Source organism: Anser anser (genome assembly GCF_964211835.1).
Source record: "Anser anser genome assembly, chromosome: 11".
NCBI classification, from domain to species: Eukaryota; Metazoa; Chordata; class Aves; order Anseriformes; family Anatidae; genus Anser; species Anser anser.
The window spans coordinates 11,332,403-11,358,642 of NC_139732.1; the positions used below are offsets into that span (position 1 = coordinate 11,332,403).

Here is a 26,240-nt window from a genome sequence, read left to right on the forward strand (position 1 = left end):
CCGGCACCGCGACCGCCTCCCTCCCGGTCATTCCGAGCCGGGAGCAGCCTCGGGGATTTTTTTCGGGGGCTCGCTGCGCGGGGAGAGGCCGCGTTTCCGTGGGAGTGCTGTCAGGCAGCGCGCCGGGCAGCCCGCCCCTCACGGCCCGCGGGGCCTCGCGCGAGGCCCCGGGCGGGAGGCGCGGGGCTCATGGCGGAGCGGGCCGGCGGGGAGCCCGCCTAGGCCGCGCCGCCATCCGCCGCCATCCGCCGCCGCCCGCCGCCATCCGCACGGTAGGGCCGCTCCCGGCGCGTCCCTGGGCCGGGGGGGGCGCGGTGCGGGCCGCCATTTCGGGGGCGGGGGGCGGCAGCGGGGAGACAGCGCTGAGGGAGGCCGGGGGGGGGGCCGGGGTGAGGCCGGGGGTGGCTGCGCCCTGCGGGGTTACTTCAATAAATGTCTCTGTGTACAGCTCTAGGCTCGGCCCGGCTGAGGCGTGAGGCGACGCCGCCATGTTCCTGTACAACCTGACGCTGCAGCGCGCCACGGGCATCAGCTATGCCATCCACGGCAACTTCTCAGGTAGCTGCGCCGGGGGAAGGGGCTGCGGGGCCCGGGCTGCCCTCGGCACCCGCACGGCTGCGGCCCGTGGTTGTCGCCTCCTCTGGGGTGTGCGGCGGGAGCCTGCGGGAGGGTGCAGGGAAGTTTGGTTGCCCGCGGTATAACGGGGCGTTTCGTTCGCTTCCGTCCTCACCCCGATGCTCCAGCGTCGTTGTTAGCGGTGAACAATGTTATAAATTACTACAAGTCCCTGTGCGCTTAATTGGTGATTCCAGCAGCAAATAAATGCCAAGGAGGTGTTGCTGTGGTTGTCTTGGGCGTGCGGCTGGGACCTATGGAAGATGAGGGGAAGTTTGGTTGTCCACGACACAGCGGGGGGAGTTTGTTCTCTTCCAGCTCCTTACCTGCCATCGAAGTTTCCCTTCTGTAAATGGGAAAGTTACCAAAAAAATCTCTCCTGCCCCCCAGCACTGCAGGGCTGGGCAGTAAGTTCTTAAGCAGAGGGCAGTAGTAATGAAAAGGCACTAACGTGGTAAGCGGGAACCAAGTTGGCGTGATAATAATTGCTGTATAAATCGATAAAATAAATATATCAAAATGAGTAAAAGCTTTTGTAAAGATTAATCAAAGATTAATTCCAGGAGCTGGACTCAATCCTTGTGGGTCCCTTCTAACTCGGGGCATTCTGTGATTCTGTGGTCATCACCCAGGTGCTTGAGCATCGTTGTTAGTGGTGAACACGTCACTTTACATTCTTTTTTGGTAATTATAGCAGTAAATAAATGCCAAGGAGTTGCTGTTGTTGTCATTCTGTTCTCACCTTATTCTCATTACCAAGAAGCTTTTACCACAAAGCGCCCGGGAGCGCTCTCACGCCGTGCTGCCGCTCACTCCTTTGCGTTCCGGGCCCTGCAGGAACCAAGCAGCAAGAAATCGTCGTGTCCCGGGGCAAGATCCTGGAGCTGCTGCGCCCGGACCCCAACACGGGGAAGGTGCACACGCTGCTGACGGTGGAGGTGTTCGGGGTCATCCGCTCGCTCATGGCCTTCCGCCTGACGGGCGGCACCAAGGACTACATCGTGGTGGGCAGCGACTCGGGGCGCATCGTCATCCTGGAGTACCAGCCCTCCAAGAACGTCTTCGAGAAGATCCACCAGGAGACCTTCGGCAAGAGCGGCTGCCGCAGGATCGTGCCCGGGCAGTACCTGGCCGTGGACCCGAAGGGCCGCGCGGTCATGATCAGTAAGCCAGCGGGGGTCGGGTCCTTCTGCTTCGCGTTCCTGTCCCGGGGCTGGCAACTTCGAAGCGAGCCCCTGCCAGGTGTAATCGGGGTGTTTGTTCTCAGGAAGCTTGTTAGGCGCATCAGGGAGAGTGCAGGCACGCGGGCTGCTTCCTTGACGCTGCACAACTTAATTGCCCCACAGCAGTTTGGGAAGGCAGCTTGCCTCACGGTGAGCAGACAGAGCCCTGGCACGTGCTATCTAGGAGAAACACTGGGGCCTCCAGTAGGTCCTACAGCCTGAAATGATGCTGTGAATTCATGTCTCTTCTCCGAGATGAGTTCTGAGGACAACCGGATGCGTTTCTGATCAGGCTTTGCAGGCAGCAGGAGCCTGGGGTGGGCTTCTTGGGTTTTTTTTGATAGGATTTACCGTCAGCTGTCTCAGTTCCTTGGTCAGCTGGCTGGTGTCACTAACGGTTGTGCTTCTGCAGCCAAAGGGACAGCGAGCTCGTGATGTGAGTGAACACTTTGCGTGAGCTCCCTCTGCCCACGTGGTGCCGACAGGGGAGCGAGCACGGGGCTGGGCAGGCCCAAAGAGCAGCGTTAGGCGTCAGGGAGCTGGCGGCTCTGCTGTAGCTTGAGCCTGAGGCACTGAAAATTAAATGTTTGGTGTTAATTAGAGGCACGGGGTGCCCGCAGCAGCGGAAATAACGCTGACACCTCGTCACAAAGTTCATCTGTGTAGGGGAAGGTGGGCACGAGGGGCTTTGTGGCCCAGCACTGCCCCGCCGCCCTCCCGTTTCAGGCGCTATCGAGAAGCAGAAGCTGGTGTACATCCTGAACAGGGATGCCGCCGCCCGCCTCACCATCTCCTCCCCGCTGGAGGCGCACAAGGCCAATACCTTGGTCTACCACGTGGTGGGAGTCGACGTGGGGTTTGAGAACCCGATGTTTGCCTGCCTGGAGATGGATTACGAGGTGAGAAGAACCCGGTTGCCCTTTGCTATCCTTAACGCTTCATTTCTCTTCTGCCCTTTCCCTTTACCTGCCCGTGAAGGCAGGGAGCGCTGCCTGCCTTTGCTGTCCCAGGGAATTTCTGTCTCAAACTCACCTGCTTCTGGTCGAGCCTCCGGTCAGAACTGGGATTCTGTTCTGTCTCGGTGCTTCTGCTCAGGGTCTCGCTGTTCAGCTGCAAACGGGCACGTTTGCTTCCTCTGAACCTTTTTTTGTGCGTTGTCTTTGGGACTTCAGCGCTTCGGAATGCTTCCGCCAAAAGCATTCTGCCATCGGTGGCTTGAAAGAATTTAAAATCTGAAATTTGTGGTTTGTTTCAGGAAGCAGACAACGATCCAACGGGGGAAGCAGCAGCCAACACACAGCAGACGTTGACGTTTTACGAGCTGGACCTGGGTTTGAACCACGTTGTTAGGAAATACAGCGAGCCCCTGGAAGAGCACGGCAACTTCCTAATAACAGGTGCTGGCCACCGGGCTGCCTTAGGTCCGGGGGGTTATGGGGGCAGTAGTCTGAGCCACCGGCGTAAATTAAGTGGGAGTCAGGTTCCTGCGTGGAAATATTTAGAAACGCACGGACGCAGCTGAGATTTAAAAAGAGATGCAGAGCTCTGAGGTTTCCTTTGGGTTCTCATTGCTCAGAGCCACGAGATGTTAAAATTAGGGACAGACACGAAGGGATGCAATCTGAGGTACCACACGGGTGCTGCTGTGCTCCCACATGGGATTCCAGCAGCTAACGCGCACGCGAGGGTCTCTAAACGCAAGGAGGGAAGCGAAGCGAGCCCCTTGGCCGTGGGGAACGGCCGCGCTGCGGGGCCCTCCCCAGGAGCAGCAGAAGCTGAGGAGGGGCAGCGCGCGCTGTTCTTGCCCCGCCGCTGGGTCCGAGCGCTGCTGCCCGCCCACGGGGCTCGATAGCAGCCTTCTAAAGGCGTGCTCAGAGGACGAAGGAAGGGTCAGAAAGCCTCTGGGAGATTTTATGGCAACGAGCAAACGTGCCAGTAACCCAAGGGTCGGCCTCAGCTGATGTGCTGCTGGTATTTGGGGCATGGCGTGGCTTTCTAGGCAGTGAGATGTGAAGGATAAAACAAGCATTTTGTCCAGTCACATCTTTTTCTCCTTCCTAATCCCTCGGTTCAGTGTCTCTTTCTCCTCAGTCAGAGCAGACTCATATTTAGGGTTACTCAGAGCAATGGGACCTGTGCTGTCCTAAAGAAAACTAAAATAATTACTTTACAGGCAGCGAGTCAGACCCGTGGCAAGGACTCTTCAGGGTGACGTTTTTTTGTTGTGTTTCAGTTCCTGGCGGTTCTGACGGCCCCAGCGGGGTGCTGATCTGCTCAGAGAACTACATCACATACAAAAACTTCGGTGACCAGCCTGACATCAGATGCCCAATTCCCAGGAGAAGGGTGAGAGCTCCGGGATTCCTCCCTTACCCTTTTTTTGAGATATTTCTCGTCAGTGTTGAACGTGTGCGCGGTGTCTGCCTGCGTCGGGAGGATTTAAAGCAGGGAAGGAGGGTTGTGGTCTGCCAGCCTGTTGTCTCCCTTGCACGTGGGGCCGTGGGGGTGTGCGCAGCCTGAAGGGATGAGTTTGGTTCATGTCTCTTCTCTGAGACTCGTGCTGCAGACACCACAAAGGCTCTGATCAGGCAGCGCTGGCAGCGTGAGAGGATGACTGCAGACGGTGAGGCACGCTTGCTGCTGTGGGTGTGGGTGAATTCGGCAGCAGCTCTGTCGTATCTTCAGCTGCTCCATCCTCTGCCGCCTCCTCCTCCTCCTCCGCTGCAGGTTCTGGCAGAGCTCTGAGCACCTGCCAAAGCTCGGTGCTACTCGTGGGATGCAGCCCTTGGCCCTGACATGTGAGGGTCCTCCAGGAGGAGGGGGAAAGGGGCAGGAGGGGGAGCGCAGAGGCACAGCGCCTGAGGGATGTATTTCCTGCGGGGGAGGGGGACGTGCCAGCTGTGACGGGGCGTGGGCTTTGTGCCGAAAGCCTGTCCCCGTGCGGTCAGGTCTTGGGCGCCCATGAGGTGGGAGCTGCAGGCAGTGGCGCCACACGTGTGCTTGCTCTGAGTCTTCCAGCAGTGACCCTGCGTGCTCTCTCGGCAGAACGACTTGGACGACCCGGAGAGGGGCATGATCTTTGTCTGCTCCGCCACACACAAGACCAAGTCCATGTTCTTCTTCCTGGCCCAGACGGAGCAGGGAGACATCTTCAAAATCACTCTGGAGACCGACGAAGACATGGTGAGCACCGTGGCAGGACAACACAAAGCGCTCGTCGCCACAGAGTCCTCGGTTCATCGTTCTGCCTGATTCTCTAAACAGACAAATGCTTAATGTTTTGGGTTTAGCTCTGGTGGCGCGCGGTCTGCGTGCCTTGTAACAGCTGCACCCATGGCCGTAACGGCTCCTTGCTCGTACAGAGGCAGCGCGAGGTGTACAAAGCTGTTGTGTACACGCTGCAGTTGGTCTCGTTGCCACTTGAGATAGCCACCTTGGTGCAGCCGGTCTGAGAGTGGAAATAAACCTGAACTGAGGAGGCTTGCTGCTGCCTGCCCTGGTGCTTCTCAGTGAAGAGATCACTGCTGCACTGAATCGCGTGCTTGGTGCTTGTTTTTTTCTGAGTGTGTGTCAAATATTAGCTCCACCTGCATCTAAACACATCAAATTCAGCACAAAGAGTGAGTGCACAGCATCTGTAAGTGGCTCGAGATTCTTCTTGAGTGCTTTACCGAGGGGTGCTGTGACCGTGCCGGGTGCAGACGTTTGCTCAGGACAGTTGTGCGCTTGTGGAGGATGGCTGGTGTGCAGTGATGTGTAAACTGAGCCAGTTCCCTCTTCCTTTTAGGCAGATAACTTTCACATCTGCCTTTGTTTTTTTCTAAAATGACTCAGTGCTTCAGAAGCCAGGAAGCCTCAGGATGAAGCAGAAGGCCTGGCTTTTTTATTGAGAGACCTGTACGGCTTTAGTACGCTGCAAGCACAGTCACGTCTTCGTCTGCTTTCAGGTGACGGAGATTCGGCTGAAGTACTTCGACACCGTTCCTGTGGCTGCTGCCATGTGCGTGCTGAAGACGGGCTTTCTCTTTGTGGCTTCTGAATTTGGAAACCAGTGAGTAAACAATTGCACATCAGCATTTTTCCCCTGAAACAGCCTGTTTCTGTTCAGGACTGCAAGCCGACCCTTGACCTTACTGAACATAAAAAGACAATCTCTGTTTTAATGAGTGGATTAATGCTTTGTTCACATGGCTTGAGCAGAACAATTGGGTTAGGCTATGACTGAACGGGGAATTTTCTTGTTGTTGAACCCAGATTAAATACTGTAGGGCAGAGGACAGAAGATAACATGTTGCTGCAACAGGTTTTGGAAGAACTGCGCACTTAGGGTTCGTGTAGGATCAGTCATGTCCCGATGGATGAATTATCTTTTGGTTAATTTGGTTGATTTTCACTGAACTTGCACACGTAGTACAGTGTCTCAAAACCTGATGGCGTGCTCGGGAGTAGGTAGGGTTTTTTTGTCAGGAACTGTGTGGCCCGCTTCTTAATACAATCATTCTCGAGGGCTTCCTCTTCTTGTATTTGGGGTTCAGGAATATTCCAAAGATTGGAAGAAGGCTTTGGAGGTGGCTTTACAGCGGTATGCTCACAGAAATGGAGGCTCGTGCTCTTCTGACTGCATCTGCGGAGTCAGCCACCCGGGGGAGCCCCCTCTGGTTTGTCAGAGCGGCTGAAGTCAGTTTTGTAAAGCAAGCGTTTGAGGAAGCCATGTTCGTTTGCACATGTTAAAAATAGGAATTGAATTGGCCTGTCCTTCCGGATTTATTTTCTCCTCTGAAGTTTAACTCGATCGTTGTGTTATTTAGACCCATAAAATGGAACAGAGAGTGAGGTTAGAAGTAACGAGGTGAGAGTACTCCAATCAAACACAGCACTGCAGAGCTGCGGTCTTATCGTTGGCCCTGCTTGTGGCCTCAGCCGCCAGTGCTTTGGCTCTACCACGAGCATCTCTGAGGCAAAACACCGAAACCCTGCGATACCTTGTCAGGGACAGCTGCAGATGAGGAGACCTCGATTTAATTTATTCATTTAGCAGCCATCAGATTCCCTTGTAACGTGTTCTTGTCACCAAGGAAACGATCCCTAAGGCTACATTTTAACGGCTGTGAGATAGGGAAGGATTTCCTCCACCCTGCTGCCCGGTGTTTGGCTGTGCCTGACTTGGAGCAGCCCGTGCTTTGTGCTCAGCGTCCTCTTGCTCTCTGTCTCAGCTACCTGTACCAGATAGCTCACCTGGGCGACGACGACGAGGAGCCCGAGTTCTCTTCTGCCATGCCCCTGGAGGAAGGAGATACGTTCTTCTTCCAGCCACGGCCCCTCAAGAACCTGGTGCTGGTGGATGAGTTGGACAGTTTGTCGCCTATTCTGTGTTGTCAGGTGCGTTGCCGTCAGCAAGCTCCCTCCCACTCATAAATCTTTCTCACTTGGAGGAATTCATTGTGGAGGCATGATTGTTTTTCCCTCTGCTTTTCTGCAGAGTATTTGCGTGTAAGCAGAGTCACCAGAGCTACGTTATCCTAGCTTTCCAGAAATTCTGTGCCACAATAAATGCTGGTAGAAAAGCAGGCCTGCTAAATCCTCGGCCAGCTGCCCGAGACTGGCACCTGGTCTGACACGTTTTGATTGCCGTGGTGATAAATTCACATCGGGACGTACGGTGTCGGCCAGCAGTCCCGTGCCGGTCCTCTGTTGACCATTAGACCGGTTCTCGTCCCCTCTGCAGAGGGGTTGGGTAAAATCGGACAGCGTTTCAGGGCAGCAGATGGCACACCCTGTGGCATCCTCACAGTTTGTAGTGGCTGAAGAAAGCATTAAAGCAGTAGCACGGTGTACAGAGCTCGGTTTTATTTCCTCTTCCTGCGGGTGATTTGACACTGTTCCTCCCCGCAGATCGCGGATCTGGCCAACGAGGACACCCCCCAGCTGTACGTGGCCTGTGGCCGGGGGCCCCGCTCGTCTCTGAGGGTTCTGAGGCATGGGCTTGAGGTAAGACTTCAGCTCCTCAGAAACACGGTGGGAGGCAGCGAGAGATGACCTGAGGACTGAGGGTGCCGTGAGGAGGGGGCTCTCCTTTCGCTGTAGTCTGGAAGGCAGGCTAAAACTCAAGGCTTGTGCCTCGGAAGTAGGAGGGCCGCGCTGTTCGCTCTCCCAGCCTCAAAGGCTTTTTGTTCCGTTGACTCCGCACCACCTGCATTTTGTCTCCCCTAACACGCGAGTGTCTTGAGCTGGAGCTCTCGCAGCGTCCCTGCCAGCTGCTGCTGCTCTCGGCGCCGGGGGCGGGTGACCCCGTGTAAAAGCTGGTCAGCTGGAGCCCTCGTGTTGCGACAGCGCTGCTCCGCGTGCTCTGCCCCCTTGCACATCTGGCACGGGGGGAGCATCAGAGCTGGGAATTTGGTAGTTTTCCTGCCCAGTTGTGGGAAAGCTTAAAGGCTGATTGTTACAGTAAGTAATCCCCCGGTAAGTCTGAACATCTGTTATCAAAAGAACCTGGTCTCCGTTTCCCCCTAGGTGTCCGAAATGGCCGTCTCGGAGCTGCCCGGTAACCCCAACGCTGTGTGGACCGTGAGGAGGCACGTTGAAGGTACGCGGTGTTCTCCTAAAGCACGGGGAGGTGATGACATGCTTTGGGGTTCTTTTGCTGGTTTTTGGGGGGTCTTTTGTCCGAGGAGGTAGGAAGGGTGCAGCATGGTGGCTGCGTGCTGTCCCTGAAACTCAGTTTGAATCGGCAAATTGTACGTGGAAGCCCCCCTAGGACTGTCACGCTTCCCTGTGACAAAGAAACACCTGCCCACGGCCCGCTGTGCTGCACCTCCAGAATTCTTCTCGCCCTTTCCACCTTGCACGAGTTCTTGCTCTGACATCAGGAGGCAGCGGCACTGCTGTGTGCTGGAGCACGCTCGCTGTTCTTCGGAGGTGTTGACAACTGCAGGAATCAGCTCTTTGCGAGGCAGCAGGATGCGAATTACGGAACAAAGCAGATAAATGGGCAGCAGTATCTGTGTTTTATTACTTCCCTCCGTGCCTGTCTGTAAAGAAAACAGCCTGTTTGGGCTGGGACGCGCTGCCTATTCAAAACCCCAGCGGGATGTAGGGTGCTTGCGTGTTCCAGGAAGTCCAATCATTGAAATTGTCAAAATGTATGAGCTTGTGGGTTTGCTCGTATTTTTTTAACCTGCTCCAAAATGATGGATTTGCCTTGCGAAAGTATAGGAGGAAATGTCAGCCCTCGTGCTGCCTCTCTAGGGGGTGAGAACGGAGGTCCTCAGAAATTCCAAGCATGCCTGAAATGAAACTAGTCGGGGCGCTGGTGTGTCTCCGTGGCTGTTCCTGAGGCAGTGCACGTCTCGCAGAGACTTGCTGTGGTTTTAAGCTCTGGGTATAGAAATGGCAGGTGTTGCAGCAGAGACCCCATCCTCCTGTGCTGGTATCTCGATTTTAAGCAGTGTTGGAGTAGCGTGTCTTCCAGGGAGCCTGTGGGGGTGTCCAGCGTTGCTGTGGGATTTTCCTTGCCACCTGAGACCTGCCTTCAATTCCTGTATTTGTGTTCTGAGACTCGGGTACTGCCCGAGCAGCGTGGAAGGGACCCTGTGCGGGAAATACCTGCGCGTTTCCCAGAAATGAAAGGGGTCAGAAGGAAAATATTTCCACGGTTCATATCAAACCCATGTGATTTTCTTTAAAAGAGGCATTCCAGTTTGCTCGTGCTCCTGCCTTCCAGAATAGGAGCTGGTAACGTTGTTTGCCTTGGAGAGATCGAGACTTCCGACATGACCTTACAGTTTTAAAACCTTTTCTGGTGGGGTTCCAGAGGAGCACTTTGACTTCCAGGGGACGGGGGACCATTGCTAACCTACATAAAGCAGCCCGGTCTTGCTTCTGCCTCTTTTTCCTCTTACCAGATTTTCTGAGTTTCAGCATAAAGATCTCGATGACTCCAAAAATGCCGGGAGCTGTTGGCAGCCGTGCCACTTTTTAAATAGTTTACCTTTCCGTAAAAGCAATCACCAAGCCACGACTCTTTGAGTTCACACAATTTCTGTGGGTTTTAATCAGACCGCAGGGCCCTTTCAGACACCTGTCTGATCCCAAAGCTGCATGGGTGCTGGTGTGAGTGCTCAGTTTGCGGGCGGGCTGCCTGGCGCTGCCTCGGTGCCATGGCGAGCGCGTGCTGCAGGGCCTCAGAGACCCGTGCGGATGGCAGCCTTCGGAGCAGTGCTAACCCTGGCTGGTACGTGGTGATGCACACTACCAATACCAAGCCTCTTTTTTTCTTCCACAGGTGGCTGGTGGTGGAGGTGCTGATCACCACAGGTGTGTACCTACTGCTAGGGGCTCCTGAGCAGGCCCACAGGTTAACCACCCGCAGTCCCAAAGCCACGGGGCTCCCTTTCCGCTGAGCTTTTCAGTGCATGAGTTCTGGAAGCTGTCGTGTAGCTGGAGATTGGTGCCTTTGGGCTTCAGTAGCTGAGGAGTAGAAGGCGTCTCCCGTTCCTTCTCAGGCTCTTTGGGGGACAGAATAATTGACTCTCTGCAGAATGGTGTTCTGCCTAAAATCAGGTGTGCGTTCGAGAGGCGTTCTCGGCTCCCGAGCTGCTTTTTTTGTTTCCCCCTCAGAGAAAACAACCAATAATTCCTGAGACACCCGTAGGCGTTGCTGGCGTGGGACTGCCCTGCGGTCCTGGCACCTGCCTGCCGTCAGACAGGGGAGCAGAGGGCTTTGCACCAATCCCTGGGTTATTTACAGCTGGGTATTGAGGGCTGGGAGCTCAGGGCTGCGCGCTGGGCCGTGGAGGCAGCTGCCAGCTCCTGCACACACGGCGCTGCGCGGTGAGTCAGTGCTGCAGGAGTAAACGGGAGCCCAGGGAGATGTGCTGGCATCCCCCGGGTGTTCCAAGTGAGAGTAGCCCTGAACCTCCTCCCTGCTTGTCTCTGCCCGCTGAGCTGTGTGTGTTTGTGCAGACCCAAACGCCGCGGGTCTGGGCGCGTGAAATGCCCGTGTCGGGCGCGGGCAGGCTTGCGGTGATGGAACTCCAGGGGCCGAACCAAACTGAATTCCCGGCAAGTCCCAAAAAGGGCAGCGGCACGGCGTTCCTGGACGGAAGCGAGATGTTTTCCTAACTGGCGTGCATGGGGCTGCGGGAAGCGTGTACGGAGGGCACAGGAGAACGAGTGCAGCTGTGGCTCCTCGGGCAGTGAAGCGTCTGTCGCTAGCTGAAAGGGGCGAGCTGGAGCAATGAGGGCAGCAGTAACCATCCCTGCAGCCTTGTGTCTGCACACAGTAACGCCTGTCTGCCCGAGGCTGGGCAGCCCGGTGCTGTGCTTGGGGTTGTACGGAGCTGAGTGGTTATCTTGTCAAGATAGAAGGCTCTGTTCTTCAGCTGAGAGTACTTCCCAGTGTGCCCCGGGGATTTAGCCTTCTTAATTTCAGCTAGGCAGTCTTCTGAAGCAAAACCGTATCGAGTCTGGATGAATGCGTCCTACTCGCTGACTTCACTCTGGTAAATCAAAGCTTTTATTCCCAAAGCCTCAGCAGAGAGGCCCGAAGCGACACTCCCGGACTGGGAGCAGAAGTGCATTTGTCACCATTACTGACGCAGGATTAACGATGCGCGCCGGTGTAGCTGAAGCAGTGAAAAGAAAGAGCTAGAAGCCTTGGGAGGCAGGAATGAGTTTTGTTTGGAGTAGGACTAAGGGAATCTGTTTGGCTTTCTTCATCCTGCTCCAGCCCACGTGGGTGAGCCTCCAGCCGGAGCACGGAGGTTTGTCATGAGAATGACGGCCCCAGGGGAAGGAGCAGCTCTCGAGTTTGGAAAGCAGCGTTAGTCTTTGCAATGGAATTTTTAGAACATCCTGTCTACAGGATATTTATGAATTAAAGGGCAGTGAACTGCTAGGATCACTAGTTAAAGCAGTCGAGGAATTCTTGCAGGCTTCTGGTGTTCCAGCAATGCATGCAAGTTTTAGGAGAAGCCGTGTTTTAGAGCAGAAAGCAAGCGGTGTGCGGCAGCGCACATCTCACCGGACCCCTACCATCCCCTGGTAGTGGCAGAGGAATTCTGCTAGGATCTGTTTCTGCCTGCAGGCTCCGTGCTTCTTTCCTTGCTGTCCCGCGTGGATCTGCTTCCCTCGGGGCCTGGGGGTGCGCTGCAGGTCCTGGCCGTGACCGCTAAGGGAGCAGTGCTGGAGCCGTGCCGCGGGGCAGTGCTGGGGCTGCTTCAGCTGCACAAAGCTCCTCCGGCTCCGTCGGAGCCTGCGCGCCAGATGTGCAGAGAAAAATGAAGTGTTCTTCACTTGCATATTTTCAGCCGCGTGTCAGAGCTGGGTAGTAGACGTGACACAGCAGATTTGGCAACACCTTCCTCTGAGCAGGGTGGGTAGGAAAAAGATGCGTTCCTGGGGCCTTTGGTTCGGTTACCAGCTTAAAGGCAACCAAACTAGGCTGCGTGTTGCCTGCTGGCATCCCGTACTCGTCCTGGTGGGAGCTCTCTGTTCTCTTTCCGTGCCTCGAGATGCGTTGGTTGCTTCTCCGTGTCTCCCACGGGTGCTAACCCTGGTGAAACTGCTCGGGGGCACAGCTGGGACAGCTCTCGCTCCCCTTCACCTGCTAATTCATGTGATTTGGTGCCTGAGCTTGGGGTGGAATTGGGTGCAGTGGGTTAAACGGATTTCTCGTCTTGAAGAAACAGCACGTGCATGACAACAGCACCAGGAGCTCCTCTGAGGCAATCTCACTCCTCCGCTGAGGCTCCTGGCTCCGTTTCCCAGCCGGCTTCGTTGCTGCTGTTATGTTCTTTACTCTGTTTTAACGAGGCTCTCCCCTCCCCTCTTTACTGCCTCTCTTGCTGCAGAACACAGACGTGCAGCAGCAGGCTGGGGCTTTCCATCTGCACGCTGCCCCTGCCCCGTTTCCCACGAAGTTTCCCTATTTCCGTGTGAGTCGTTCAGACTGTTTTTGTTCGCATAGCTTCTCCCTGTCCAAGCTACTGGATTCTCCCGAGCTGTTCCCTCTGGGAGAAGCCAGCGCTGGACACAATGGCCGCAGTGCTGTCACCAGCACCAGCAGAAGTAAAGGTCAACTCTTGCTCTGTCTTAAAGACGGATTTTTCTCGTCCTGGGAGCCCGTATGGCTGGCAGTGCGAGCGGAAGGCAGCTGAGCTGCTGGGTGCAGGTAGAGCGGGCCAGCCCTGAGCTCACCTGCTGGCCTAAATGTCCCTAAACGTTTGTGTGCAGCCTGTTATCGTGGGGACACTGGGTAGAGGTGGGGTTCGCAAACTCCTGCTCACAGCATCCACGGTGCGGTTTCTGCAGACAGGTTCCGTGGTTCAGGTTGTTGGCGTTGGGCCTCGCTAGGTGTTAAACCTGGGTTCAGCTCCTTGCGTGAGGTGTTAAAAACTGCAGGCCCTGTGCCGTCCTTGGCAGGCAGTAGGGTTGCTTGCCGGAATGCAAGCAAAGAAGTCAGTTCATCACAAACTGACTCCGTATAGAGATCGTCGCTCCGTCCCGGCTCGGCCTGGCGTTCCTCAGAGCCCAGCAGCGGACGGCTTTTGCTCTGCATGCCCTGGGATGAACTCGCGCAGCACTGCCAGCAGACGTAATTATCGCTGGAGTTCTGCTGAAGAGTAACTGCTAGACGTCCGTCAGGCTGTGAATTTGGATGGGAAGCCTTGCATTTATTTAATCAAGTCTTTTTTCCCCCTCCTGTCTCCCTCGCTCAGATGAATTTGACGCCTATATCATCGTGTCCTTCGTAAATGCCACGCTGGTGCTGTCCATCGGAGAGACCGTAGAAGAAGTGACTGACTCGGGGTTCCTGGGTACGACGCCCACCTTGTCCTGCTCCCTGCTGGGGGACGATGCTTTGGTGCAGGTAAAGGACAGCTCCTGGCACCTCTGCGGCTCCTTCTCTCTTTTATCCTGCTAGTTAAACTGGGCAAGCTGAAAATGCTCCTCAGCTCCCTCAGTGCATGCTCAGTGGTTTCTTGCTGTAGTTCAGAGATAAAATGCTTCCAGCTGCGAGTGGCGTTGTCCTAGTCCGGCCTCTGGCACCTAGGGCAGTGCTGCCGGGGTGATGCTTGCTTGTGTCGGAATTGCAGGTGAGGCGAAAGTTGGGAATCCAGGAATTAACGTGGCCTTCTGTCCTTCAGGTGTACCCGGATGGGATCCGGCACATCCGAGCAGATAAAAGGGTAAACGAGTGGAAGACGCCCGGGAAGAAAACCATCGTCAAGTGCGCTGTGAACCAGAGGCAGGTGGTGATAGCGCTGACCGGAGGAGAGCTGGTTTACTTCGAGATGGACCCGGTACGTGTGGTGTTAACCTGCTGAGGGAGGCTGGAAGGGCACGGCAGAGCGTGGGGCGCCTGCCCCAGAGCAAACCTGCTGTTCTGGCCCTTGGAGTTGGCAGTGAAACAAGGCTGTGCAGAAATGGTTTAAAAAATAATAATAATTCAAAGCAATATCTTCAAAATAAATTTAAAACCAGGTGGGGGAAGGGTCTGGAGAGAGATTTTGGTGCTGGTCCGCCCCGTTGCCCGGTTAATAAATAAACTTTGTGCCTCTTGTGCTTCTCAGTCGGGACAGCTGAACGAGTACACGGAGCGGAAGGAGATGTCGGCCGATGTGGTGTGCATGAGCTTGGCCAACGTTCCGCCCGGCGAGCAGCGCTCCCGCTTCCTCGCCGTCGGGCTGGTGGACAACACTGTCAGGATTATTTCCCTCGATCCTTCGGTGAGCAGCGGCTCTGGCTTCGCCTCTTGTTGGCTCGGAGCGTTCAGAAGGGAGCTCGGGAGCCGTGTCCCGGGGATGTCAGGAAGGAATAACTTTAACTGGTGTGGCTTCTCTGCCGAGCTGAGAGGAAGCGTGGCCCTCGATCCCAGCCTGAAACAGATTCCTTTCTTTTATCTGGTCTTGCTCAGGCCTGGCCATTTACGAGATAAGATATAAAAGGTTTTTTTGTTCTCCTCTCTTCTCACTGTTTGTATCTGTGGTAAAAGCAAACCCATTCTGCAAGTGCGTTTAGCAGCTGAGCAGCAGCATCATTCCTCTGCCTGTGACAGACGAGTGTTCAGAGCTCGTCTTCCACAGACCGCAGGGTTGTTGCCACTCCTTGCTTGCCACAATCCATCGTGCCTGTGTCTGTTGTGACTTTTTTTTTCCTTTTTTCCCCCTCTGCCTCCCACAGGACTGCTTGCAGCCGCTGAGCATGCAGGCCCTCCCCGCGCAGCCCGAGTCGCTGTGCATCGTGGAGATGGGCGGCACGGAGAAGCAGGACGAGCTGGGCGAGCGGGGCTCCATCGGCTTCCTCTACCTCAACATCGGCCTGCAGGTGAGCGGGGAGCTTGCCGTGTGGCGGGGCACAAGTGCGAGTTTCCCCCTGCATTCCCAGACCCGAGGCTAGGCAGGAGACAGCACATTCCCCCCAGACTTCGCACGGGACAAGTTGTACTCTTCCCCTTCCAGAAGGAGGGCAAGCTCTGCAAATTTCTGGGTGAAATGTTGTTGGTCATTTCTCCAGAAACTGCCTGGAGGGCAGGGTATCAAAGGAAGTGACTGCCCACAACCGCAGGCTCTGCTCTAATAACTCTGCTCCTGCACGGTTTTTGTTGCATCCAGTTCTGACTCTGTGATCCTTGACCAAAAGATGTTGTTTTGACAATTCAACATGTGGTAAAAATAACCAGAGCAGTCTCAAGTGATGTCAGAAGGCAAACTTAAGCAGCGTGGGCTTTGGGGGGAGAATGCTTTGTACTGAGAGGGATTAGGAAACTGAGTCAGTCCTCAAGCGTTTCAAGGCTATGTGATGTACCAAAATTCTGGTCAATGTTTTTTGCTTTTGCTTTTTTTTTTTTTTTGATAGTAATTCCTTTCTGCCTCTTGGGAGTGTGCAGGAGCTAGGGTTTGTGATACTAAGAGCCAATTTAGGTAGAGACTGGTTGCAGGAGGGGTTGTATCAGGAGCTAGGAAAACAAAAGCCTGGTTCTTCAGAAATTCTGTCTTGAGCAATACGGGGCTGTGGCTGGTTACTCTGTGTCTGTAATCGTGGTCTGACTGTCTGGTTTCCTGCTGCCAAGAACGGTGTGCTGCTGCGAACCGTGCTGGACCCCGTGACGGGTGATCTCTCCGACACCAGGACCAGGTACCTGGGCTCGCGGCCTGTGAAGCTCTTCCGGGTCCGGATGCAGGGCCAGGAGGCGGTGAGTGGGGCGAGCTCTCCGAGGGGGGCGGACCCAGTCCCTCGTCCAGCTTCCCCGTTGCCCTTACTGGTGGGCAGGGCAGGGGGGCCTCCTGGCAGGGACCCTCTGGGTGAGGGTGGGAAGCAGAACGACTTCGTTACGGAGCTGCCTGGCTCGCAGCTCGCTCCTTCCACAAACACCTTTGTTCTTGTCACTATTCTCCATACCCTTGGGAATTAACGTGTAGTGCTGCCCTGCCTTGCCTGAAAGCGAGTCATCCAGCCACAGGCTGTGTTCGCAGCTTGCCTGGAAAGCCCTGCATGGATTTCTTGGCACGGAGATGCTGAAAAAGCTTGTCCTGCCTGCCTCGGTGGACAGCCCGAGGGAGCCCCGTGCTCCTGGGCCGCTCGGTGCAGGTCGTGCTCATCTCCGCACCAGTCGAGAGCGGCACAGCCAGGGGCTACGATGTTAATGTGCACAGCTAGAGGAAAATATTTGTAGGATTTGGCTCGCAGGGAAGAACTTGTTTCATCGGAAGTGCCGTTTTAGCCCTTCTGATGTGACACTGGGGAGATCTGCCACCCCCTGCCTGACTCATTTTTGGATGACACCTTCAGGGTTGAGAAATGCTGCCGGGCAGCGCAGGGGGCTGGAGCTGGGGATCCAAGCTCTGCTGTCATGTTGTGGTGCACGGGGTGGGTCTGACTTGTCCCTGCCGGCCTCCCAGCTGTAACTCAGAGAGCAGCTCGAGCAACCGAGCACCTTCTGTGTCGACAGCAGCCTTGGTTTCTTGTCTGACAGCCTGGGGAGGAAAAACCACGCTTGGGGACAGCTGGTGTGTGGCTTGGAGCAGCCTCAGGGCAACTCCAGCTCTTGCTGGTCGGGCAGAAAGGAAAATTGGGCTGCTGTTGGGTTAGCCGAGTGTGGGAAGCTGAGGAGTTACAAGTCCGTCTGCTTCCTTTGTTTCCCTTAGCGTAATTGATTGGAAATGGGCTACTGATGTTATTTATTTTTATTTTTTTTAAGTAACTGTGACTTAGATTCCAAAGCAGAGCTACAGCACTTGGAGGGTGATGGAGCTACAGTGTACAGTTCTTTTGTAAGACCTGTTCCCATTAGAACATTCTGGTTTGTTTGTTGTTTTTAAGATATGAAAGTATTAGTTGATCTTGGGTATTACAGATAAAATTTTCTTTATTGTACCTCAGTTTGAGTGTCCATTGTCTTGACGGCTCCTCTTCGTGCCATACACGGTTCCCAGACACCGCTGTCTCTTGAAAGCAAGCGGTATTTCTGAAGGTGTGCTCTGAGCTGGGCAGAGCCCACCCACAGGAATTTATTCCATTTTTCCAGCCGCGGGGGTCCGTTGCCGCACTGTTCCTTCACCTACACCCCTTCCTGGTGCGCAGAAGGAGCTCGCCTCTGTCCCCGGGCGTGCCCAACTCGCTGCCTTCTGCCTCTTGCAGGTGCTGGCCATGTCGAGCCGCTCCTGGCTCAGCTACTCCTACCAGTCGCGTTTCCACCTGACTCCCCTGTCCTATGAGACCCTGGAGTTCGCCTCCGGTTTTGCCTCTGAGCAGTGCCCCGAGGGCATTGTGGCCATCTCCACAAACACGCTGAGGTAAGAACTGGGGGGATGCCAGAAGGGCCTTCAGAAGGAAAGGGGTAAAGTGACTCAGCTTCATTTTCAAGGTTTTTTTTTGAGGTTATTTGATTATGGGTCATGATTTGGTAGAAACACTTGTTTGTGTTTCCGAAAGCAAACAGAACAGAAGGGTGCTTATGTCAAAAAGAAACAGGGTGCGGTGCGCTTCTCCGGTTGGTGCCTTGTAGCTTTTTGAAATAACAAATGTGATTCGGGTAATCCTTAAATTCGCTGCTCCTTGCCGAGGGAGGTTGTTGATAACTGAGAGCCTGTTGTGCATTAGGACCGTCCGGCTTGTGACCTGAACTGGCTGCTTTGCAGAAACCAGGGCACGTCATCTGAGCAGTCAGCGGCACGACAGGCCTGGGGTTGTTGTGTTTTTAAATCGGGGATTAAATCGATATGAAAATAACGAGGGAGCACAAATTCGGGAGCTCTGCTTCATGCACTTGAACAGGCACTTTCTTCATATCGGTCCCCGCTGAGATTGCAGCATTCATTGCTTTTAAAGGAGCCATTCTTTCTGGGGAGACTTGTGGCTTTCAGTCACGAAATGCCAGAAGAACTGGCATTTCAGCTGGCAAGCTGCAGAAGAAAGGCTGGCTGGTCAGGCTTTGGCAGTTTTCATACAGTTGTAACCAGAGCATCTCTGAGGAGCGTCGAATGACCCTCCTCCCATGGGACAGCCGCTGTCGGGTTGTGTTGACCCCCTCTCACATCTTCGTCCCCCAGGATTTTGGCGCTGGAGAAGCTGGGGGCAGTCTTCAACCAGGTCGCCTTCCCCTTGCAGTACACACCCCGCAAATTCGTCATTCACCCCGAGAGCAACAACCTGATCATCATCGAGACGGACCACAACGCGTACACCGAGGCCACCAAGGCGCAGAGGAAGCAGCAGATGGCCGAGGTAGGCGGGGTGGCGGACAGGTGGCACATGCGTCCCTTCCCTGGGGACAACAACTGCTGAAACCCTCGCCTCTCGGCGGTCCCAGCTGCTGCCGCCCGCTCCTTTCCGTGCTCTGTACGGACACAGGCGCTGAAGGGAGTGGAAATCTGCCTCGAAACGTGAATGTCAGCAGGATGCAGTGCTCCCCAGCGCTCCTCTCCTTGCGTGTTGTTATGACAAGCTCTAAACCCTTCTCAGGAGAGTCCTGCTTGCGTAACGCTGTTCCTTGGGTTCTCTGTGAGAATGTTTGGCTTTCAGTGGGTTTTCATCTTCGGTTTGCTCAATGTTGTTTCCAGAGCTGTTGCTCTGGAGAAGCAGCTCCCCAAACAGCTGCCCCTCGGGCCGGGAAGAGCTGACAGTGTGCTCTGAGACCTACTGGGGGAACGAGCCCAGGACAGATGGCAGCTTCGCAATTCAAAGGCTTTTAGGTCTTCCCAGGTGGAACCTTGCTCTGGAGTACCTGGGCCGGGGGTCAGGGGGTGTATTGTGCGCACAGCGCCGGCAGGTCTGTGAGGAAATGCTCTGAGCTGGTTTTTCCCCTTCCTTTAACGTGCCCTAGGAAATGGTGGAGGCTGCGGGCGAAGATGAGCGGGAGCTGGCCGCGGAGATGGCCGCAGCCTTCCTGAACGAGAACCTGCCAGAGTCCATCTTCGGCGCTCCCAAGGCAGGGAACGGGCAGTGGGCCTCTGTTATCAGGGTGATGAACCCCATCCAGGGAAACACCTTGGATCTGGTCCAGCTAGAGCAGAACGAAGCCGCCTTCAGGTAAGAAGCAGTGCCAGGCGCAGCAAAAATCCCTGCTGCTGCTGAGTCTTTGGTGGGGGTTTTTATTTTTTCATCCTTTTCCTCAACTGTTAACTACTGCGAGGTGAAGTCCAGGCGCAGCGTGTTATCAGGAGGCCGGGTGAATTCCCGGAAGGGATTGCCACGTGCTCAAAGCTTTTGTCTTGCCTTTCCTTCCCATCCCACCCCGGTCTGTCTGTCTGCACTTGACACCGGGAGCTGGTGCAGCTCTCCAAATTCATTCGCTGGGCCCTGGTGCTTAAAGAACAACATGGGGATGGAAGTGAGAGATAAGAGAGCTGGGAACACGAGAACATCCTGCGCCCGCTTGCTTCCCCTTCTCGTCCAGATAAACGAGCGGAGATGGGAAGGGAAGCGCCGGAGGGATGCGGGGAAGGCAGCGCAGAGCCTCAGCAGGTGGAGCGGGGTTGGGTCGTGCTCGCCCAGAAGCTCTGTCCTGTTTGTCCAGAATTCCCAGCCTGGCTGAGCTAGGCACCAGGCAGGAAATAACAGTGGAAGGGGAGGAAGATTACACGTGCGGTCTAAATTGGCACAGTCTTTGGAAAAGAGCTTTGAGTGGGGCTTTGCATGTGGCTAAAGTCTGCGAGAGCATAAAAGGGGTGCTCTGGGCATGTGAGACAGCTGTGGCGCATCTTTTTGATGGGAGAGCAAGGGAATCTGCTCCAAACATGACCGCAGGGAGGAAAACTGACCTCTGGAAGTGAAACCTCACTGCGGGAGGGCTGGGCTGACCTGGGCAGGCACAAGCTGTGCTGCGGGTGGGTTTGTGTCGCAACGGCGCTGAGCCCCAGTGTCTCGTCCCCCGCAGTGTGGCCGTGTGCCGCTTCTCCAACACGGGCGAGGACTGGTACGTGCTGGTGGGGGTGGCCAAGGACCTGATCCTGAACCCGCGCTCGGTTGCTGGGGGATTCGTCTACACCTACAAGCTGGTGAACAGCGGCGAGAAGCTGGAGTTCCTGCACAAGGTGAGGGGGGAGAGAGAGCAGCCTCTGGGTGCCCTGAGCGTAGCCGTAACATCGCAGCACCGCCTCAGATCATCATGCGGGTGTTACACACTGGAAACAGTTTCCAAGAAAACAAGCCACCTCCCCCCAAAATCACATGGGGCGTCTTCTGCCGAGCTGAGGACACAGCGCAGACCTCCCGGGAGTCCCGGTCCTTTGCCTCTAGCTGTCTTATCTAATTGGCGGACAGGAAAGGAGTGGTTTTTTCCTTGCCCCCACCGAGCAGGGGAGAGAGCAGCTCTGTTTCTGCCTCAGCACGAGCTCAGGGAGCTGCCCTTGGCGCTCGTTTATGAAATGAACTCACACAGGTCGCCCTGGCGCCGAGGCGCTCGGCCCGGTGCTGGCCGCACGAAGCTGTCACCGCGCTTCTTGGCTGCCTGTAGGAAGCGCTGGTTGCCCAGGGGACAGCTTGGCTGGCAGGCCTCCGGGGCTTTAGCAAGGGTTTCTGCAGGGCTGTATTTAAACCAAATTGTGTTCTTCCAAGTGCTTCCAGCACGACCAGGGTTTGAACACGTGGGAAGGGAAATTGGGGCTTCCTTCACATCCCTGGTCTTGGTGCCGCAGGTGGTTCTGTTCTGGAGCACGGCCCTCTGGTGCCACCAAGCACCCCCTTCGGAGCTGATGGTGTGAAACAACTTCCCGTAGCCAAGGCAGCCAAGCTAGGAACGCTAACTGGAAGCTCCCTCTGGGTAGTTTCAGGCAAAGCATCAGATCTTTCTGTTGAGGATAAAAGCGACACGAAGAGCAGAGGCAGCAGGACCTTGTCTTCTGTGCCGCCTGCCCTCGGCTGGGGCGCTGCCAGGAGGGCGCTGTCAGTAGTGCCCAGAGCTGCGTTAGCACCCGTGTGGCTGTGCTGGCGTTGGGAGGGTGCCCTTGTCCCCCACTTGTTTAAAAAGATGGTGGTCAGCTGTTGAAAGCCTTGGTGCGTGCCAGCGAGTTTCTGCCAGGCCGTAGCCGAGTCCCTCCTGAGGCTCGGCGTAAGCTCAGCTCTGCCGGTGGGGATCTCACGGCCTTCCTCTTCCTCTTCCGTCCCTCTCTAGACCCCCGTGGAGGAGGTTCCTGCAGCCATCGCCCCCTTCCAAGGACGAGTCCTGATCGGGGTTGGGAAGCTGCTGCGTGTGTACGACCTGGGCAAGAAGAAGCTGCTTCGGAAGTGTGAGAATAAGGTACTGGCTCCTGTTCTTCACCACGGCTGCTTGCACTGCGGGCAAAGCAAGGCTTCAGCTGCTGCTGCGGCAGCCCCCAGGGTGCCCCGGGACTTGAGAGCTGGGCCTGGGCCTCCCGGTCCACCCAGGGCAACCTCAGCAGCTCTGCCCGTGCCGGCTCGGTGCTGTTCACCGACGTGTGCAGGAGCAGCAAATGCGAGAGGTCCCGTGCAGATACGGCGTGACAGCTGCTGGGAGCGGTTCCTTAAGTGGCTGGGGACAGAAGCTGGGTGTGTACGAGCACCTCTGCAGATGGCTGGAGCACCGAAAAGGGGATTTTTCTCTCAAAGTATTCCTTGGACTTTTAAAGGCACAGGATCAATGGGCCTTCTTGTTCCGCATCTCTGGGATTTGAAGAAAAATTTCGGAGCGTGGTTTTCTAACTGTTAATTGCCTGCTCCTCCTCCTCCTCCTCCTCCTCCTCCTCTCATGCTGGTTGCAGAACCCGTGCCAGGTGCTGGCTGCTGCGCAGCCAAACGCAGCAAGCTGGGAACTTGTAGGGGAATGGCTTTTTGTTATGTTTGTTCTTCCTTTGTTGTTTTTTTTTTTCTTTTTCTTCTCTGCTGAGCATGACTTGCATGAGAAATCGAAGCTGTCCTTCAGGGCTACAGCAGTGAGGGGAAGCCCTGCTGCTGACGTCTGGTTTGCTGATGGTGCTGCTTCTCTGGGTGCTGGTCTTGCATCCGTTTTCAGCCCGCTAAGTGAAAAACGTTGCCTTGCAAGGGCCCTGCGTTGGCTGCGTGTTCGGCTTGGGGCTGCAGCGTACCCCAAGTACGACAGGTGGCCTTGCAGGAGACGCTGAGAACCGGGCAGCCGGCCCTGGTTCACAGAGGGAAACGCTCTCAGGTGGAGCAGGATGGAGCTGATGGCACCTGGCTGGGTTATACTTCCCTGGTGGAGGCACTCAGCTGTTGTCCTCCCTCCCCCCGCAGCACATCGCCAACTACATCTGCGGGATCCAGACCATCGGGCACAGAGTGATCGTGTCGGACGTCCAGGAGAGCTTCATCTGGGTGCGCTACAAAAGGAACGAGAACCAGCTCATCATCTTCGCCGACGACACCTACCCGCGGTGGGTCACCACAGCCACCCTCCTGGACTACGACACCGTGGCCGGAGCCGACAAATTCGGCAACATCTGCGTGGTGAGTGTGCCTCGGAGAGGTTGGGGCTTTCTGAACACGGATGTCTTTTTCCTTAAAACACCCATGATTTGTCTTAAAGGAATGAGAATCTGTGCTCAGCTGGAGGCAACGCCCTGTGCCATTCCCTTGTTTTTTACGGGGCGCTGGCTGTCGTCACGGCGGCCGGCTGCAGTTTATCAGTTTAAGCTAAAGCAAACAAGTTAAAGGATCATCGGGTCAGAACCCACTGCGCTTCTGAAGCATCCGATGACTTTACCTTAAAACTGCCCCAGAAATTGCAGTAAGCCTTAAAACGATGCTTGGTCTCGTGGGCCCTTTCGCAGCCACTTGTGTCGGGGTGATCGCTCTCGCTTTCCCTGCCCGGACCTCAGCACCAGCGCTAGCTTTCTCTGTCACTTCCTCCGAGAGATGGTGTAGTCAGTGCCGACACTTCCCTGCTTGGCTGGCCTTCGGCCGGGGAGGAGGAGAGAGCAGGCAGTCTGTCTGCCAGAGCTTTCATCTCTGAAGCGTGCTCGGGCGCTTCGCAGCGCAGAGTGCGGCGAGTGTCGGACGTTACACCCGCAGGATTTGGCCACCGCACGCAAATTAATGCTCTTGGTGCCCCTGCCCCGAGCTGGGCTCATTAGGGGCACCCGCCTTCAGAGCAGCCCTGCCTCCCGGCGTGGTCTGCACGTGCCAGGCAGAGCCTGCTCGAGGTCTTGCCCGCGTTTTTGGGCCATCAGTCTTAATAACACGGTTGCCATTTAACCCTGGAGCCCCTGCTGGAGGGGACAAATTGATGATTTTACAGTAAGCATAAAGCTGTTCTTGCAGAGCCCACCCGGGCGGCCTGTTCAGAGCCCCAAAGGCTTTCCCCACGCACCACTTCTCTGCACCTCGCTGACCCTTCCCTGCTCTCCCGACACAGGTGAGGCTGCCTCCCAACACCAACGACGAGGTAGACGAGGACCCCACAGGCAACAAAGCTCTCTGGGACCGGGGGCTCCTTAACGGGGCGTCGCAGAAGGTAAGGCTTCGTGGGAGGAGGACATGCTGCTTGCTGTGGAGCCAGTCCTGCTCCTCCACGCCCGCTGTGCTGCGCTGGTGGGATTTCAGCATCGTTGGGAGCCAAATCCTGCCTCTGCCCATTGGGTGGTGCTGGGTGGAAGCCGCACACTTGTTTTCTTTTCCTCCTCGCCCTCGTTACTCGCATCCCTTTGCCCAGCTCGAGGGTAGCTGAGTGGCATGCTGAGCTGTGTCATCTGCTCGCAGGTGCAGGGCGCGTCCCCTCAGAAGGCGGTCTCGGAACTCGCGGGTGGTGGGATCTGTTCGTGTTCCTCTGCCTTTGATGCTTTCATACGAGCTGAACGCATGTGCTGCTGTGCTCGACTTGCAGGCCGAAGTGATCATGAACTACCACGTGGGAGAGACGGTGCTCTCGCTGCAGAAGACCACGCTGATCCCCGGAGGCTCTGAATCTCTCGTCTACACCACCTTGTCGGGGGGGATAGGGATCTTGGTCCCCTTCACTTCCCACGAGGTAAGCGCGCCCTGTCGTCATGCCGCTTTCTGTGCTCTCGCCTCTGTGAACGTGCTGCATCCCTGAGGTACCTCCAGGGCTCTGCGGGGCTGCAGGAGAGCCTGTGGCTGCAGGACAGCTCGGGTGCAAGGGGGAGGAGAGGGAGCTCGATAACCCCTCCTGCTGCGCTGGGCTCGTCAAGAGTTCCAAGCTTTTCTTGTCCCGCTGCTGCTGTAAATCCCTCCTGTGTCTGAGGGGGGTTGCCCAGCATTGTGCAGGGCTGTGTAGCCTGCCAGTGCTGGTGCTTCACGTCCCAGAGGCAGCGTTCTTCGCTGCATCTGTCGGGGCCTCCTGGAGCAGCATGAGGGGGTGATGACCGCCAAACCGGGCCACTGACCACCAGAGCTGGGCCACCATCAGCCCTGGCCGAGCCTGGTGGCAGCAGCGGTTCCTGGCTGGTGCCGTAAGCGCGCGATGATCCGTGCTGTTTTCCTCTCTCCTCAGGACCACGACTTCTTCCAGCACGTGGAGATGCACTTGAGGTCGGAGCACCCCCCTCTCTGCGGGCGGGACCACCTCAGTTTCCGCTCCTACTACTTCCCGGTGAAGGTGGGTCCGGGTGCGGGGCCCATTGCCACATTTCGGGGGCTGCTCGGGGACTTTGCGCCAGCAGGTCCTGGCCTCTCCTCGGTGGAGGAGAGGTTTGTGAACCAGTACTGGTGTGGTGAGCGTGGTGGCGACCAAAACTGGTGCTTGAGGAGCTCTGGGACCAGGGAGCTCTGGGAGCGAGCCCTTTGCTGCCGTTTTCCCCGCTCAGGCAGGGCTTGGTGCCCTCACACCCTGTCGCTTCACCTCCCTCCTCCTTGTTCCCCCAGAACGTGATCGACGGGGACCTGTGCGAGCAGTTCAACTCGATGGAGCCCAACAAGCAGAAGAACGTGGCCGAGGAGCTGGACCGGACGCCCCCCGAGGTGTCCAAGAAGCTGGAGGACATCCGCACGCGCTATGCCTTCTGAGCGGGAGCAGGGCTCGCTGCGCTCCGGGGGCGCTCTCCCGAGCACGCATGGAGGGAGGAATGTGTGCGGGGTTGTTTTGATTTTGGTTTTCTTTTTGAACAGTGGTTCGTTCCCCTCGGGTTATGTTCCAAAGTACCACGATCCCACGGAGTATCAGCCATGAGGCCTCCCTGTGCACCCCACTGCTCCTGCGAGGGCTCGCGGTTTGGCTGCTCGTCGGCGCCGTCCGCTGGGGGAAGCACCCCAGGGAGGACGCACTGCCCTTCAGGGGGTTGTGCCCTGGCCCCTCCAGCTGCACCCTTGTAGGATGGGAGGTTTTTGTGCAAATTCCCTGATTTTTGGAAAAGGGAGCAGCTGCGGCGTGGCTCAGGACTCACGGGGGCCGTGGGTGGCTGCCCCAGGGGCTGCGTGGCCGTTTCGCTCTTGGGTGCTCCCTCCCAAAGGGCGAGGGGTTTTTGGCCTCGCTGTTTTTGCCTGTTTTCTCTGTAAATAGAGTTTTGTACAATGTCGGCTCTCGGGGGCGGGGAGGAGCAGGGCCCGGCTCCGGGCCTCGATGCGTTTCATAACCCCTTTGGCAGGAGCCGCGGCTGCGCGCCGTGCCCGAGCAGCACATGCAGGACGCAATAAAAGCCTGGTTTTTAACCGCTCCGACTCCGCCGCCTCTCCTTGGGGGTCTGGGGGGCTCTGGGACACCCAGGGGTGCCCCGGGTGGGGGGACACAGGCATGGTGTGGGCTCCCCCACCCCGCAGGGCCTTCCCCATCCTGCCCCCGCTCTCCTGGGGTGCTGCTGCCAGGCCTTCCTCCTGTACCGGCCTCATCCTCACCTCGTCACCCTGCCCTTTGCACCCTTCCCTTTGCACCCTCCCTTCCGCCTGGTGCCTCCATCTTGGGGGGGGGGGGGGGGGCTGCACCCTTGGGCCCCAGCACCCCATGGGGCCCCCCCCTGCCCGGCACCCCGCTTTTGG

At 56.4% G+C, this 26,240-nt stretch overlaps 1 protein-coding gene across 1 annotated transcript; it reads left to right on the top strand.

The window, feature by feature from the left end:
* Positions 1–113: 113 nt before the first annotated feature.
* SF3B3 (splicing factor 3b subunit 3) lies at positions 114–25,918 on the top strand. The gene is made up of 26 exons (XM_083851881.1): positions 114–272; positions 449–558; positions 1,453–1,779; positions 2,565–2,737; positions 3,094–3,235; positions 4,072–4,184; positions 4,884–5,021; positions 5,786–5,889; positions 7,052–7,217; positions 7,731–7,826; positions 8,349–8,421; positions 13,556–13,707; positions 13,985–14,140; positions 14,411–14,566; positions 15,021–15,164; positions 15,910–16,032; positions 17,478–17,632; positions 18,389–18,563; positions 19,162–19,367; positions 20,215–20,371; positions 21,451–21,576; positions 22,548–22,760; positions 23,668–23,766; positions 24,136–24,279; positions 24,763–24,867; positions 25,134–25,918. The coding sequence occupies exons 2-26, from the start codon at positions 489–491 to the stop codon at positions 25,272–25,274; spliced, it is 3,654 nt and encodes a 1,217-aa protein (XP_083708007.1). The 5' UTR covers positions 114–272; positions 449–488; the 3' UTR covers positions 25,275–25,918.
* The last annotated feature ends 322 nt before the right edge of the window (positions 25,919–26,240 follow it).